Genomic DNA, 17,042 nt, shown 5'->3' on the forward strand with positions numbered 1-17,042 from the left:
ATGTAATTATGTAAGAATGTTAACACTGTTATATTTTTTTAGTATATTACTTGTGTGGTGTAGAAGAGAATTATTTATGTAGAGATACTGCTTGCAAACCAATGATGTAAGATGATGTCATGGGGTAGGACTGGATAAGTCTGACTTCTTCCTACTCCATTCAAGCATGTATTAGGTATAAGCAAATTGATATTGGATTAGCATTTGTTGGATATGTGTAAAATTATGTGTGTTGACATATCAACTGTCTTTACATGCTTGAAAGAATAAATCAAATCAAAATCAAAATCAAAGGTTGTTAAATAAGTTAATCTTTATGCCAAAACATTACGTCGTTGCAATCACCATTAGCAATAATTTAGCCTGTGTTGTAAAGCGATATAAATCTGCTTCACTAACAGATGTAACCTATTTCGGTGATGGAAATGACATTAAATTACATAACTGTTTCTATAAAAATTCCATAAATGATGATAGCAAAGTTAAAATAAAAAACTAACTTAAATACAGAATTCGCAAAGAAATATAATGTAAATATGTGGGGAAAATGTGTAAAAAAAAAACAGGAAAAAAAAAGGAGCCTGCTACCTACAAATATAAAACGGACTTCACCTCGGTCACGTGACCGTTGTGTTTCCGTGTCAGGAAGTGTGAATCATGACATCACATACAAACGAACGAGAATAGAAACTGACACTGTTTGGTAAGACTGGCACAGGAAAGGTTACCATTTCTTCACGAATATAGTCACTGGATTGCCATTCTGCCAAACTTAATAACGGTAACAATTAACGTTAGGTTTAAGTCTGAACTAATCTGTGAGGACTATTTGAAGCGTTAGTATTTATGCTGCTTGTGTTATGATAATTGTTATGGTAATTATGCTCATTAAATGGGATCATTTAATATCCTATAAATTATGTAACGTAACTAGTAAATTGTTCTTTATGTTCAATCGCAGCAAGTTTGGGATTCAAGATGCACCCATCCTCCTGTGACACCTTTGTGGCTCTGCCCCCCTCCACCGAGGGGCAACGCATTATCTTTGGGAAAAACTCTGACAGACCTTGTGATGAAGTCCAGGAAGTGGTGTATTTTCCTGCCAGAAACTATGATGCAGGGGAGAAGCTTGAGGTAGGTGACACACACATCTTATTATTGCTCTGAAACCTTCAGTGTCCCACATTGTGTCTGCTTCTTGGTGAACATGCTGTGTCTGCTTTGTCTTGTGAAAAGTGTACATATATAGAGATTGAGCAGGTTGCCCACACATATGCAGTTGTGTTGAGCAAACCAGCATGGCTGTGGGGGGCAGAGATGGGTGCAAATGAGCATCAAGTGTGTATTGGAAATGAAGCGGTGTGGGGCAGAGAGAGTGCAGATGGAGACGAGGCCCTTCTTGGCATGGATCTTGTCAGGTAAACCCCACATAAAAGTAGTTGCCTATATTTCCAAGTATCTGTTACTCACCAAATTATGTTCATCTTGAGGTGCAACGGGAAATTTAAATACATAGTACCAGTGAGAAAAAATATACCTTTTTCTTCAGCTGGCTTTTATCAATTCAGAATAAATTTGTGAGAAAAAAAAAGGAATCTATGACTCTACAACTTCACAGGCTTGGACTTGAGAGGGCCGACACAGCTGAGAAAGCTGTCAATGTTATTACTGGGCTGCTGGAGAAATATGGTCAGGGAGGATCTTGCACGGAGGATGAGTGCTACTTCACCTACCACAACAGCTTCCTGATCTCAGACAGGAAGGAGGCATGGCTGCTGGACACGTCAGGGAAGTACTGGGCAGCAGAGAGAGTGGAAAGTAAGAAAGACCCACTGAAAATAGACCCCTATTATGCAGGGCAGTGGGATTAGTTCACATTGTTTAGCCTGCTGAAGTTTCAATCATAAGTGAAAACCACCAATAGAAAAATAAGACAAGGCAACTTTTATTCATATAGCACATTTCATACACAGACGCAATTCAAAGTGCTGTACAGAGGCAAGGAAAACCAGTAACAGCATTAATAACAATAAGCAATAAACCCAGAATAAAATCAGTTAAGACAAAGTGGAGATAAAACATTATTAAAATAAGGTAAAATAAATATAAAATCAAAATAAGAACAAAAAGACAAAATAAAAGGTCTGAAACAGAAATCTAGCAGTTACAGTGCAGAAAATACAGCATAGAAACCAGTCAAAAAGGAAGGAGCTATTCATTGTAGAAAAATTCAAAATTAAATCTGCGTATTATGCATATATTACTTTATCACAGATACACTGGTATCTGTGTATACATCAGCCATTAAACCACAAGAAACTGCAGTACAAAATGCAAACACATGCTTGATAGTTTCATGATTTGACCACTAGAGGGGACTCGCACACTTATTTTTTTAACTATAAAATGTCCCACCTAATACATGAGTTAAAACCATTTAATAAGGAAATTTATGGGTTTGTAGACTCTCAAATATCAATGTTTATTTGCCTCAAAACACATTATCTGTTGGATACAATCCAGAATAGCTGCCAGTCCAAGCCTTTTGATATGTTCACTGTACACTGGTACAGAGCAGCATGATTTCATTTTAATGGCTAATCATCACCAATGACTTTGCTCTAGGTGGATATCGCAACATCTCTAACCAGTATGGCATAACAACTAAGATAGACAGGGAACATCCAGAAATGCGGGGATACGCACAAAGCAAGGGCTGGTGGGATGGAACATCTCAGTTCAACTTCGCCACAGTCTATTCCTTTACAACTACAGCCAGAATAGAGGCCGCTGGGAGCCGATACTATGAGGGGAAGAAGATGTTGGAAAAGAACAACGGTCAGTTAATGTGTACTTCACTGAAATTCTGGGATTGGATCAGGAAAAATATTATGAAGTCCACCACAGTTTATGCATGTGTGAATCTTACTTAAGGCCACATCACTGCTGAGACAATGATGGATATCCTGAGGGATAAAGATAGCAGCATCAACATGGAGGGAATGTTCATGACTACAGGAAGTATGGTGTCTGTAATACCCACGAATCCTGCTCTGCCAGGGGTTCACTACTTTACAGCAACTCCAGACCCTGAAAGGTAAAGAACTTGATCTCCCTTCAGTGAGTAAAGCATGTTTAAAATTTGTTTTTACTGCAGTTAATGACTGATTCTTTTGCATAACAGGTCTGTATTCAAACCGTTCGTCTTTGTGAAACACATCAATCAGCTGAAGGAGACGACTTCTCCCAGTTATGGTCCAGATGACCCTGTAAAGAAGAAACCTCGCTTCCAGAGCAAGCCGAACCGCAAACATGAGTTGTTTGTGAAACATGAAGTGGTGGAGGCCATCATCGACACCCACAAGGTTTAACAATTTAACGTGAACCTCTCGTTTACCTACATTTGTCCTTTGGCTTAGTGTTATTTGCTTTTCTGTCAACAGGACAGAGGGAAGAAGATCATAGAAAGCATGAGGCAGGCAGAAAAGGAGAAGATGTCAGAGATGGAGGAGATTCTCTTACATGGTGTTGAGGAACCAGACTTTTTGGTAAATCTATTCTCAAAGTCTGTTAAGGCTGAAATGGCTGCGTACAGCAAAAGCTGAGAGGCTTGTTGGAACCACAACACAGAACTCCATGGCATCAGTAGCAATTTCTCTAGTGCAAGTATAAACATGCTTCTGTAATAAGTCAGAACATAACTTATCATTATTAAAATTATTTTATAAAAGAACACTCAGGCTGTAAAGTGGATGGACTAAATATTCACTTTTCATTTATGTGAAAAATTCTTGACCAGAAATACAAGACTTTGTGATGCATTATGAGGGTTCATTTGTAAAATTTATTTTAAAATAAATCAAGCTCATAAATAGCAGCCTTTGACACAAATTGTATTATTTTTGAGAAGACAATATGGGTTGAGTTAATATAACAAATCTTTGCACTTAATATAACAAATCTTTGCACTTAAAGCAAAAAAAAAAAAGTTTATTATCATATACCTGAGAGAAATTTAGAATTACAGCAGTGTCCAACTTTAATAAGGTTTTCCAAGTTCACAGTTTGTGGAGGAGTGAATGAGGATACTTGCTTTCTCAAAGTCAACCTGAACACGGTCAGCATGCACATGCGTTTTTTAATATGTTTGCACTGATCAGTTGTGGCATGTGTAATTTCGTTGTACTTATGTATAATGACAATAAAGTATTCATTCATTCATTCAAATACTCCGTCTTGACACTTCTTTAGTTATTCAGTACTACCGCATTATGTTCATCACTCAAAAATCAGTTTGCTTCTGTTGTTGTTGTTAAAGCAGTTATAAAAAGGAAATATGAATACATTTTTTTCCCCAAGCAGACGGGTTGTTTGTTGAAATGGTGCTCTGGGATACTGCTCACATACAGTCGTCCTGGTAAACAGTGTGATCACTGTTCTCCATTAGTGTTGACATATTAAACTGTAGTCAAATAAAGCAATAACACACATTTCATACAACATTACCAGTCATTTAACTTGTTAAACTAAGTTAATCATAAGTTAAGCTGACTACAAACAAACTAAGCAGAGATTTATCCACAGCTTCCCTTTGGTGAGTGACTTTCATACAAGAATGAAAATACAAACTGAGGTAAAACTCAGTACAAGATATAATGTGGCTGACCAGCAGGTTTAGCCTGCACGTCTTTGTGGATTAACACTCACAGTGATATAAATTAAAACTACTGTACTGAAAGTTCAGGTGCAAGTGACTGAATAAACAATTACACTAACAAAAAAAAATCTTAAAAAGCAGCAAAGTCTTGTTTTGGCTCTAAACATTTGCAATACCTGTTGGTTCAGTTATTGTTTACAGTGAATATTAAACAAACTGCCTATTTTGTAGTTTTGGCTGTCACTCCTATCAGTTATGTTTTACTCAACTGCAGCTGCACTGCAGATGAAAGGTTGCAGCAACATCATCAGAAAAGTCATAGCAAGGAACCAGGACAGAATCAAACTGTCAGGAGAAACAGCGGCCACAGTGCACATTGCCCTGGCTTTTTAAAGTTTCAAAGTCTGTCAGTTTCAACTGTACACACCCAACATCACAGTCAGGTGTGGTCTGTTCCAACAGCTGACTGTGTTGTGTGGTACAATAGTGCATAGTAAAATGTTGGCATGCACTGTACAGGCTGTAGGCAAAGCAGCCTGTTGGTACTCTTTAAACATCAGTGTTGTCTCTCCTGTTACTCAAACACAGCATTTTTTTTTAACATACACCAGTGTTGACCTATTTGTCTTATGTCATGAAGCGGTAATAAAGAGGACTGTCTTGGAAGTCGTATTCCTGTTTGATGTGCTGGAGGACACCACCCTGCTGTAACCGCATCCCATAGAGCACTGCCTCTCCACGGTCCTGAGCCAACCCCACTTGCTGAAGCCATTCCACAAGTTCACAGCCAAGAAAAGAGCCCACCACAGTAGTCTTCCCACACCTGAAAGTAAAGAGAAGCATTCACCCAAATGTCTAACTACCTCTCTTTATGGGCAGCCACAATAAGCATTACAGAGCTCACATGCACCATAACTATGTTGTGAGAATGGTTTATGAAGTGTTGTGGCTTGTGAATGACTGCCAGGGACTTTCTTTAAACATACTCCAGGGAACATTTTCTCATCAACCTCTGACCAGTGCAGCAGTGAGTCAAAGTGCACTGTGTGCTCTCACCTTCTCTTTTTAACAATGTCATGAAAACACTGGTCTTTGTGGTATTTGGTGAATTGGGTGCAGGTCACCCTGATATCTTCAGGTAAATCTGCCTGCTGCTGCTGCTGCTGCTGCTGCTCCTCTTGCCTCTTTCCATACCACAGTCTGTACAACCTAAACATCATTCACAACAACAAAATATAATTTAATGTACTACTATATAGATTATACAATTTACTATATATAGAACTGTAATATATGCACTGTATGCATGGAGGGTACATACAATATATTGTGTGTAAATCAAATGCACTTTAGAGTGTGGAAATAACTTAAATATTCTTACCTTTTCTTAAAGGGTAAAATAATCAAATGCTTGTCCAGCCCAAAAAGAGCAAAAGAGAGAAAACCCTGGGAATGGAAAACACATAATGTCACTGGCTGTGTGACAGGAAATGCTCAGCGTCTTGGCACTAGATTATACTGAACACTTACCTGTCCATAGTTTGCCACAGCACAGAAGAACTGTAGTTCCAAATAAAGTCTACCAGGAATCTGATTAAAGATTAGCCACAAGCAGCTAGACAGGTTCTGTTAGAACAGGAAACGAGATGCACAGCTGTCAGATCCTGTCCACAATATCAGATTGGAGAACCAGATAAGTGAAATTTTCTGCATTAAAACCATTCATTTAGTGCTAGTGAAAGATAACTATGCATATTAAACTGCATTAAATTGTGTCTAATTACAGTTTTACAACATTTTTACATTTAGAGAAACATAAAAACACACACTACAAGATATAAATACATTTACTAAAGCCTTAATACAGTGTGTTTCCTATCTCTTTTTTAATGGGTTATTCCTCTGATACTGACAGGCACTGGAAATAGCACTGCTCAGCCATTTGTATCTGATTTGTGATGCACTAAATATAATAATGCAGACAGAATGGTTGACTTCATGTCACTTAAGAAGTGAAAGGTGGTGGTTTCTCACAGCAAGCAAGCTGACAGTCAGAAGCAGACACAGGAGCACATGACGGGCCACTTGTCTATCTGCAGCCTGCTGGAGCTCCTCCACTTGGGCTAGGAGGCACTCTGAGGACTCACACCTATTCTCACACTCACCTGCAGGGGCAGCAGAACACAGACTGAGTATACACATTTTAGACAGTTGGTACATTCTTTAATAATCAAATGGGCTTCACTTAATTAGCTTTAATGCATTTTAAATGGCCACAAAAGGAAAATGCATTCCAGTTGCTTAAAATTGCAATACTGTACCTGTCAGCGTGGTTGGTGTGTAGTTTGAATTGGTGCTGATGATCATGTCAGGCATGGGCTGGGGTGGTGCACAGTCACATATGAGGCATGCTGATAACAAAGTGACAAAAATGAAAGTGATTCTCCGACTACATTACTACAGCGTCACCTCAGTTCACACTGAAGCATAAGAGTGCATTTATAAGTAAGCCAATAAGGGCGTAATACAGTATATGCAGTTTCTCATTTCACCGGCTGACATAAGAATGTCTTGTGCTAATATGAATGCTTTTATAACAATTAATTTGTGACCAGATTCACATTTCCCCTACATTCTATTTACCTATGTGACCTTACCTATGTGATAAGAGGACAACAATCACTAACAGCTCCTCTTGGTATTCATTTCCTGGCATCTCCTTTTCAAAGTAACACACAACTTTAGCCAAGAAAGCTCACTTACAAGTCATGTGACACATTTACAGTATCATTTGTGGGAGACGTGTTCAGTAATGCTCTGTCCACTTTAAATAAGGAACTCAACTTATGAGGAACTTAACTTATGTTTTCTCCAGATAATGACACCAGACATGTTTTTCAGCTTTTGACTCTTTGTTGTTTACTTGGTGGTTTTATAATTGCACAAGCTGACAAGACGTCAGACAGAAGTATCATTGCCCAATGTGGCAGCTTCGCTGTAGACGACTTGAACTGTAGATAAGGTTAGCCTCGACTTTGGATTATTGACTGTGCTCTTCCTTTCCTTTCCAACCTGGGCCTTGACAACTGACAAGTCATTTTAGTTCCAGTGATCATCATGTGCTGTGATTTGATTCACCAAACTACTATACTTCGCAACTTGGTGTCATCGAAGTGACATCTTCAAGCAAATACTGAGTAAATAAATTAAGAGCTTTTAAGTCTCAGTTACCTAGTTTCCATAAAAGAAAGTACCTCTGTTGAAATCTCCTGATGGGGTGACTGGCTCAGCCAGAGTCTGGTTTTCTGCATCAACTTCAATTATAAGATCCTCTGCAGTGCCAAATGAAGCATTTCTCTCTTGGATTTGGTCATTTTGGGCCCAGCTTCCTCTACTGAGACACACAAGGGAGCCCCCACCCAGCAGTATACTGAAGCCAACTACAACTGTGGTGCAGATTATCTGACAGAAAACACACATACAGTATGCAAACCTTAACAAAAACAATTCTTAAATGGCAGAAAACAGGAACATTATTTCCACTTATGTTGTTACCTGTGATTTGCCGTAAAAGAATGTTGAGTCAATCGTGTCAACCTGCTTTGTCCCAGAAATGAGCAGCACAGCAGTTACTAAAGCTGGAATCCTGTTAATATTAATACAGGATTTACAACCAAGTCATTAACAATGAAACACAGAACAAAACTGACTATTTACACTGAAATGAGGCATCAGTGCAATTCTAAAATCACCCTCTGTATTCCGGATCTTTTGTTTTGGGTGGTACCTATTCATGATGACTATTACACATCTAAGCTAAACCGTTCAACATGTGAATTCCTCTTCAGGGCAGGTATATTGAATATGGCACCGCCTTTCAATAAACCAGACAAACAAGCTTAGTTCATTTCTATATTCATGCTTCTTTAAAGTAACTCACCCCCAGCCTGCTATAACCAACACGGTTGGTGACACTTTCATTTCCTCAGAGCTTTTTATGAGCACAAGAGACAGTGCTATTAAACCTAAAACAACAAAATATGCATTAAAAAAAATCTAACTTCTGTCTTCAGAGCTCACCAAGATAAACTAGTACAGTTTGATGTGTGAATACATGGCATACCTGACCACACATAAGTACTGTAGAGTGAGGAACACAGTAATGTGAAAGTCAGGACCTGGCCAATAAAGTTCTCTTCCTTCACCACGAAGTTCCACATGATCATCCCAATACAAATTAGAAGCTTGAGACCACAATAAAAAAAAAAGCACTTAATGATGTGAAGTTGCACCTACAGTTCAACATTTTGTCAGTTTAGTGCATGGATAGGAAATTTATTTTGCTTACTTGAGCCAAGAAAAGGTTGACAGTAAAGAAGTGTGGCAGCCTCTTGATTTTCTTACTTAAAACCATCACAGCGATCGTCCACACCTGTCAGAGAAAACACAGGTTTCACATTACAGACACTTTTGCACAGATGCAAAATACAACTACTATTTAATATTTCGGGATGGTTATTCCATTCATTGCATTCAAGTTTCAGGTTCCTTAAAATTTAAGCTGAAAGTGAGACTAAATGAGGAAGTAGGTCAGCAAGTCAGTAAGTCAGTGAAGCATTTGCTCACACAACTTCTCTAAATGATGAAGCTGTTTAATGGTCACCTACCACAATGGTGCAAACATTTACCAAGAAGCCACCTTTTTATATTTTCTCTTTAACTGTCTCAAGTGAGGGAACAATAAACAACTGAAACAATTAATAATAAACTATGCCTTGGTAGGAAAGTTCAGTAAGTGCCTTAAATCCTAACTGGCCAAACTGGTTTTAGTTATGAAGTGAAACATGTTATAACCAGTGATTTATCAGAATCACCAGGTGTGTTGAACTCAGGAGGAATTTGGCTCCTATGCAGTGGATCTCAGTGTGTATGTACAATGCTCTTCCATAAGGCAACAAATAAACAAGATGAGACTGAGAGAACAAGAAAAAGAAAAACAATGTGCCCACAAGAAAAATAAATGTACTTCATTTCCATATACCGAGGTAAAACTAAAATTAAAAAATAAAAATCCATGATGAAAGGTCAGTTTGAAAAGATTTGTGAAAAACAAGCCTACATATGTCACAGTGAAGTGTCTAGTTGTGACTCACCAGTGCAACTAAGCTCACGATGCTTATGTTAAAGCTGATATTCTGCATTGAGTTCATCAGGAGCTGAGGATCCATCCAACGCATTGTAAGTAACCAGGCAGAAACATACATTATCGGAGCGGAGAGAAAAGTGCTGATGACCATCCCAGAGGTTACCTGTCAGGAAGCAGAATGAAAAATCATGCACAATGAACTGCAAAGGAGAAAACATAAAAGGTACAATAGAAGAACAGCAGGTAGATGTAAATAACTCACAACTTGTAGCTCGGCGTTATAATAGACAGCATAGATTGCCACACTTGGTGCAGTGGGAAACACCCCATAAAGAAAGGCATAATTGGAGAGGCTTGAGTGGTTCAGTGCACTGGTGTTGCTATTGTCCAACAAATCCACCATGTCCTTACAAATCAGGGGCATTAGCAACCTGAAAGTCAAATCAAAAACCTGGCGTTACGTACCATTATTTGAGGGGTTAGTGTTACTATGCTATGGAATGCAGTGCAACTAAAATACTTGCATTCACTAGCAATTATCATGCTACACACTCCTGAGACCTCTTATCATGTCAGCCATTTGGTAAAAAGCCTGCGGACTGAGACAGGTATGACTCATCCACACCATCAGCACAAAACAACATGCAGGGAGCACTTTACAAAGCTCCAACCTGCTGACTCGCTATAGACTCCTATAACATGTCTCGCTATAAAAATGCAAGGTCATGTGGTAATAAAACCATCTCTTGTATGAAGTGACCATCAGGTAGAGTAAACATGTTAGTGTTTTCCACTCACAGTTTTGCAGTAAGCAGTAATATCAGTGTAACAACTGTGGATCTGGTTAGCCTCCTCAACTGGCCCACCATGGACAGACCCAGGTAGAACAGAGCTGCTCCCCCAAAAGAGTTGGCCAAGCCATCCACAAATTCAGCCATGAAAGCAGGAACTGTCTGGTGCAGGACAAAGTGGGCGATGATGCCGATGACTACCATGAATACAATTGGGTTCTTCAGGACCTGTAAAACTACAAGCCCCGCTATCAGAAGTTTGCTCTGTTGGTGGTTTTCTTGATCTTTCCACTTCTGGATCTCACAGAAGGCAAAACCGATGGGATTTAGAAGCATTAGGGACACAGGTGCAACCAGATAGATGTACTGGAGGTACTCTGGATATGTGCTCTGGTATAGGGCTTCAACTGTGGATAAAGATGAAGACAAATGGCTCAGTAAGTTGAGATGTATAGCAATTGCAGTCAAGAAAGTCAAGAACATAAAAGGTATGAGGCCTCATGAATAAAACTTTGCCTAGATTGCACATTAAAAGGCTGCCTACACACAAAGCTGTACAAACATGGAAGCTAAAAAACATTTTGGTGTACTCTGATAATGGCCCTTAACCCTCATTTTATCAACCCTGATACAAAAAGGTACACAGAAAAGTGATGTATTGAGACATAACTGCGTCATGCACAGCTGTTCATATTTGTCTGTCTTGATAAACCGCACTACAAACACTAACATGGCAGTACAGCAAGTCACAACGAAACAAGTGTTTACAGTAATAATGTCTCTGTCTTTTCTGACTTTCAACATAAAGCAGAACAATGGTTCAAATGTGTGAAGCTTCCTTCACTGAAGTGAAAGCAGACAAAAAATACTGGATTACTAAATGTAAGAAAATTTTGGTTTAGGAGGAAGTTGCTGCTTCTGTAACTTCTGTCTCACTGAAATGACAAACAACTGCTGAAATTAATGTCCACTCCATTTGAAATTTGCACAATTTCCAGTTTTTCAATTGTGCTCAAAAGGGTTTGTTTATTAATCCGACAACAGCCTGACAAGACTTTTAAAAGCCTGTAGAACAACATTGCTCTGACACTTGCTTGAGCCATATTTGCAAACCTCTCCATTTCAACCACTGGTAGAGTGTAAGCACGATCACATGTATGCATATATTTATACTGCAGATCCTTGAGTGTGAGTACAACATAATTAATCCTACATTGCTTTGATGATCGCACTTATGGTTTAGGAAGATTCTCTTTGATGATATCAGAAAGACTGAAAACACATTTCCAATTCAGTGTACTACGGTTGGATGGAAAGACAAATATTAAGACACCATGGCTACAGCTGCTGCAGCAGTGAATGGGAGGTGGATGGTGGGCTTAGAAGCATATACCTACCTATAGGGTATCCCAAAGCAAAGTCATTGCTCTGGGTGGCAAATATTGAGAAGAGTCCAGCCTTACTGTAGCGACTTTCAGGACTGGCCACTATCAGTGTGAGGACGCACACAATGAAAAACACAGACACTTTGGCAATGAGGATGCTCCAAAGAAACGGCCATATGACATTATCAAAGTCCAGCAGTACCATGTTCTTGAAAAGCAGTGCTGGGAGGGCAAACTTGGACACAAAATTTCCCAGTCCTTTGGCCTGGGTGGAGGTGATGATGTTTGCCCTCCCTGCGATGTAGCCACACAGAATTATCCCAAAGCACTGCAAGAGAGCCGGGAAGAGCTTGTCAATGGACATGGTGGAGGAGAGAGCAGACGAGTCCGGGTCTTCCTCTTCCTCTTCATATGAGAAGTTGAAATTGGTGGTCCTGCCCGGTCCCTCCATCGTGCTTTGCCTCTCCCCCCAGTGTCTGTGGCCAAGCCCGGATTGTGTTCACGTTAAAGTCATGGCCGTTAGTATCAAAAGCAGATACTATGGAAGGGAGACAGACAAAGGAGGAGTTACCGTTAAAAGGCAGGACTGGTTCAAAGGTATAACAGATAACTTCATAAGCAGTGATAACTGCGCTACATCAAACAGTACAACTGAAATGACACATTTTACAGAGGTTGTACATTTGTTAAAATATATAAAGCTAAACAACACGCACCGTCGTGTCATCCGAGCGACTCACCTCTCTGACAGCTGTGCCCTCGCGTGCACCGTCTGTCACTCACATTAGAACTAGCTAAGAGTTAGCCGGCTGGCTAACGTATAGCGACGGAAACATGACCCACTGTATCGCCGACCTACAGGACCCACATTTACTGTAGAGTCAGCTGACTGTGGCGAAACTATTCACACAACTCTGAGCCACTGTTAACTGTGTGTGTTACATTTGTATTACTTTAGTTAGTTCCCTCCCAGTAACCTTCACACTCCACGATTTGTCAACACAGTTTCCACACGGGGTAAAGGGGCGGAGCTAGCTGTAACACGGGGTAAAGGGGCGGAGCTAGCTGTAACCCACACAAAGTAGAATGTGTCCCTACTTGTTCTGTTGGTAAGAATCCGTTTGTCTAATGAACTTATTTTCTGTGCCCTTCTTCAGGCAGAGTTACGATTTGGAAAAACAAGAACTATGGGATGACATGTCGCTCTCACTTTTTAAAATCTAGTTGACTGGCAGCAGAATGGTCCATTAAAATAAAAAGATACTATTAGCTTATACAGTAAAAACCCCACGACAGTAATAATTTCATTGCCGTTTTATAAAATCAGTATACAACTGAACAAAACATACATAGTTCATTTCTACAGCATTCTTTAAATATGACTTTACCATTATATAATACACCCCCCCACCGCCGCCATTCAGTTAAAGATATTCATTTCTTTATGCTAACAATGGATTAAATGATTGTGTGATGTGAAAGATATAGTGACAAACCCACAGAAAATAAAATGATAAACAAAAAAAAAAAGTACAGTTTTGATTAGCATCTTCTAAATGTACTGTCACCTCTCTCATCAGCACCCTTGTTGTCTGCTAGATGTGTAAATGGGCAGCTCTTTGGTATGTTGAATTTCATGTTTACAGTTTGTTGCACTGGCCTTGCTTATTTTTTCTTAAATCATATACATTTCTTGATCAGGACAGGTTTCTTTTTTTAGTCTACATTTAATTAGGAAGAACATTTATTTAATACAGTTTCATATGGAAAACAACAATGAGCCCTCAAAGTAAAGTATCATATAGGAAGTGATGTCCATAAAAAGTCTTGATTACTTTATTTCTGTTGACTGAAAATCTATATTTCTATATATACTGTATCTCCCATGCCACCCACATTCTGTGAATAATGGCAGACACTGTATCTGTACAGCCTTGGCTAGATAAGATAAAGGAAGCTGACACACAGTTGTCAGAGCAGCTAGGTTCAATAGGTTTATACTATTCTTCTCCTGCAAATTCAACAAAAGATGAGGATCCAACAAATAAGAGACCAGGCAAAAACATGTTAGAGCTAAAAGTGCAAAGGTTCAGAATCTGCATATGTACAGTATCCATCCATCCACCCATCCATTATCTATAATGCTAAAGAGGGTTGCGGGGTGCTGGAGCCAGACCCAGCTGACACTGGGCAAGAGGCTGGGTCCACCCTGGACAGGTCACCACTCTATCACAGGGCTGATACTTAGAGACAGACAACCATACACACCCACACTCATTCCTACAGGCAATTTAGAGTCTCCAATCAACCTATGATGCATATGTTTGGACTGTGGGAAGAAGCCAGAGTATCTGTATATGTATTTGAATGACAAATAGAGGGCCGGTAGGAAAATGTAAACACAATTTAAATTGTGATAAGTGGCAGTGAACACTAAGAAAAGGAAGGTACAGCAGAAGAGTTTTCACAGCTTCAAAAAGCTGAGTTGTTGTCAAACTCATGTCCTTACAAACCAGGAGCGGGTGTAAAACTATCAAATTTTTATTAAATTGTCTTAACCACAAATTTATTCATCAGGATTCATGATTGTATTATTGCCAATTAAATGTTGACATCTCCTACTAGATGTTAATCATATCTAAAAATGTGCTAATTAACTGGTCAGTTTCAGTCACATATGTCATAAAGATCATAAAGGATTTGGCAAAACACTAATCTACACTGCGCTTCAGCTTGTGACTGTATACAATTCAAACTGAGCATGAAACATGTCATCTAAGAAGTTACCCTGGTAAAACATAAAGCATGGGCCTTTACAGCATGCTCAACTCAATGAGGCGACCTGCGAACACACTTAATGTGCCAATGAGAGACACACCCATGAAGATACACAGCAGAATATGATCCAACACCATGGCCACAAACATCCACTCTTCAGCAGCCTGGGAAGTGAAGAGGAACCATATGTCACACACTAGACTCACTGAAGGGCAATATTAGAGACACTTTCTGTGTGAGAAAGCTTACACTGTTTGATTCCTCGTCTGATTTAATGGTTTCTGCAATGTACTTGACTCCTTCAATGGCACTGCGGACTTCGGGGTTCTTGGTGATGGATGACTGGTAGGGGGCAGCACAGGTCTGGTTGCCAGAGATGTCTGAGATGTCAAAATCAGCACCATAAATGCTTTTTTTCTGCTTTTCTTTGCCAGGGTGCTTCATTGTTGAAAAGAACATGATTTTGGGAATGGTTTCAATAAAGACCTGCCATAAAAAGAAAAGGGATGAGCATTGTGTCAAAGCGTATACAATGTCATAGCTGTTAGATTAAAAACAAACAAAAAATATATATTCTCTCTGGTACCACTAGATGGCAATATAATGCAGAGAAAAAGATTAAGGATTGCCTCCTCACATCTTGCCAAGCTTGATTCATCTTTAGTCATTCAGCTCCACAATAAAAATGATATGTCTGTTTTTTTCCCTTCTTCTTTTGTCCTCACCTTACGGACCCAGTCCGGCATCGTGTGAGTGCTTGGGGAGCGGTGGTGAGTGTTGATGACAATGACAGTGATGATGATGGAGGCAATGACAAAGACCATGGTGAAAAGCATGTATTTTCCAATGAGTGGTACAGCGCTGGAAGTAGAGGGGATCAGCTCCACAATGACCAGCAGGAACACAGTCAGGGACAGCAAGATAGAGATGCTGAGAGTCATCTTCTCACCTGGGAGACACAACAAATGAAATCGTTTGTCGCTAAATCACTGCAATGAAGAGAACACCACACACACGGGTTTTTAAAACAAATATTAGCAGTCAGTCAACATTTAGATTGATGGCTCCAGGCCTGCGGGTCATTACCGTCGTTAGACCTTAGATTTGAAGGATCGTGAGATGAATGTCTGTCCAGGTACATCAGAAGTGCTAAAGTTGGTAACTAGACTTGACTGGATTGCTTGAAGTCTCCTGAAGTTCTTGTTTCTGAGGTGCTTAAAGACTTAAAGAAAGTTTATTTCAGAGGTGAATGTTTTCAAGAATCTCATGTGAGTCCACTCGCCAAGTTCAGCGCTTCTGATTGTGAGGTGCATGGTAAGAAAGAAAAAAAATTGACAAAGCAATCTTATTTTAAGGCTCCTTTAGCAGAACATGTTTTTGTGATACAATTAGTCTCAAAACAGCTACATAAGGTCCATAAAGTTTATGGTGGTGCTCTTTACAAGGTCACAAATTAGCTTTTAAACTGAAAATGCACTGCCCTTCAAACAATGTTGAGCAGCTGCACTAAGCAGTGTGTTGACTCATGATACTGTACCGTCAACATGCAATCTTATTAGATTGCCACAAGAGAGGGCTGTTTCTATGAGGCTGGTTTACATAAGACTCAAGCCCTTCCTCAGCCATGCAACCACTAGTCCAGTCTAGTGTTTACACAGCAACACAATAACTGCACTCTTCACCCACACAAGGGAATCATACTTAAAGATTAAAAGGCAGTTTCTTCCCCTAAAACTATCAATAGAACAAATAGATAGAATGACATTATTTCACACAAGAAAAATGCAAGACGTTGTTTTTGTTGTTCAGCAAGAGGAGTAATTCCAGAGAGAGCTTTTTTTGGCACCATCTTCTTTTGCACACTATCCTGTCAGCAGTCATATCACAAGTAGGGATCAAGTGATGTATTATACATTAAAGCAAAGGCCTGCTTTCAGACATGACAGCACAGAGGGACCCTGGGTAATGAGGCAGACTTACACACTAGGAACACAGCCAGATGTGCACACAAGCGGCACAGTTCCTTTAGCAGCTGATGTTGGAATACCTCTGACTGACAGGCAGCATTAAAGGCCAGGATTTGTCCAACACAATGTCAGCTCACATCATGAAAACAGGGACAATAAAGTAAAATGTAACAATGATACAATTGATTTAAAAAAGAACTCTTACTGAAGCCAAGACTACGTTCAGCGATGTTTTGCATGTCCCTTCTAATACATGTATGCTGCCGTGTTCATGTATATTTCAGGTGACAGTTTTACTTCTTTGAATATTTTAGTTGC

General features: G+C 39.5%; 3 protein-coding genes across 7 annotated transcripts in view; 1 reads left to right on the plus strand and 2 right to left on the minus strand.

Moving 5' to 3' along the window:
* The first annotated feature begins 621 nt into the window (after positions 1-621).
* On the plus strand, positions 622-3,951 carry scrn3 (secernin 3). Of its 4 annotated transcripts, none has more exons than XM_020596404.1 (8): positions 622-703; positions 962-1,134; positions 1,237-1,418; positions 1,619-1,818; positions 2,626-2,838; positions 2,935-3,097; positions 3,185-3,365; positions 3,444-3,951. In XM_020596404.1, the coding sequence occupies exons 2-8, from the start codon at positions 979-981 to the stop codon at positions 3,603-3,605; spliced, it is 1,257 nt and encodes a 418-aa protein (XP_020452060.1). In that variant the 5' UTR covers positions 622-703; positions 962-978; the 3' UTR covers positions 3,606-3,951. The 4 variants fall into 4 exon arrangements, with proteins under 4 accessions (XP_020452060.1, XP_020452059.1, XP_020452058.1 ...); XM_020596403.1 differs by having other exon boundaries at positions 641-836; XM_020596402.1 differs by having other exon boundaries at positions 641-781.
* Positions 3,952-4,043: 92 nt separating this feature from the next.
* On the minus strand, positions 4,044-13,475 carry gpr155a (G protein-coupled receptor 155a). 2 transcript variants are annotated; one of them, XM_020596399.1, is made up of 16 exons: positions 12,720-13,475; positions 11,992-12,517; positions 10,602-11,001; positions 10,066-10,234; positions 9,811-9,966; positions 9,006-9,089; positions 8,781-8,901; positions 8,598-8,682; positions 8,213-8,303; positions 7,912-8,119; positions 6,979-7,068; positions 6,692-6,822; positions 6,188-6,283; positions 6,039-6,103; positions 5,714-5,866; positions 4,044-5,480 (listed from the first exon to the last, which is right to left on the minus strand). In XM_020596399.1, exons 2-16 carry the CDS (start codon positions 12,428-12,430, stop codon positions 5,285-5,287), a joined length of 2,484 nt encoding a protein of 827 aa, XP_020452055.1. In that variant the 5' UTR covers positions 12,431-12,517; positions 12,720-13,475; the 3' UTR covers positions 4,044-5,284. The 2 variants fall into 2 exon arrangements, with proteins under 2 accessions (XP_020452055.1, XP_020452056.1); XM_020596400.1 differs by having other exon boundaries at positions 12,696-13,475.
* A 1,169-nt stretch (positions 13,476-14,644) lies between these two features.
* LOC109958073 (acetylcholine receptor subunit alpha) overlaps positions 14,645-17,042 on the minus strand; it is a 7,280-nt gene continuing 4,882 nt past the window's right edge. The window contains 3 exon segments of the mRNA XM_020596415.1: positions 14,645-14,921; positions 15,007-15,243; positions 15,483-15,706. Of these exon segments, the coding sequence (XP_020452071.1) occupies positions 14,793-14,921; positions 15,007-15,243; positions 15,483-15,706 (590 nt within the window). The 3' untranslated portion in view covers positions 14,645-14,792.

Source organism: Monopterus albus, unplaced genomic scaffold (assembly GCF_001952655.1).
Source record: "Monopterus albus unplaced genomic scaffold, M_albus_1.0 scaffold30.1, whole genome shotgun sequence".
NCBI lineage: Eukaryota > Metazoa > Chordata > Actinopteri > Synbranchiformes > Synbranchidae > Monopterus > Monopterus albus.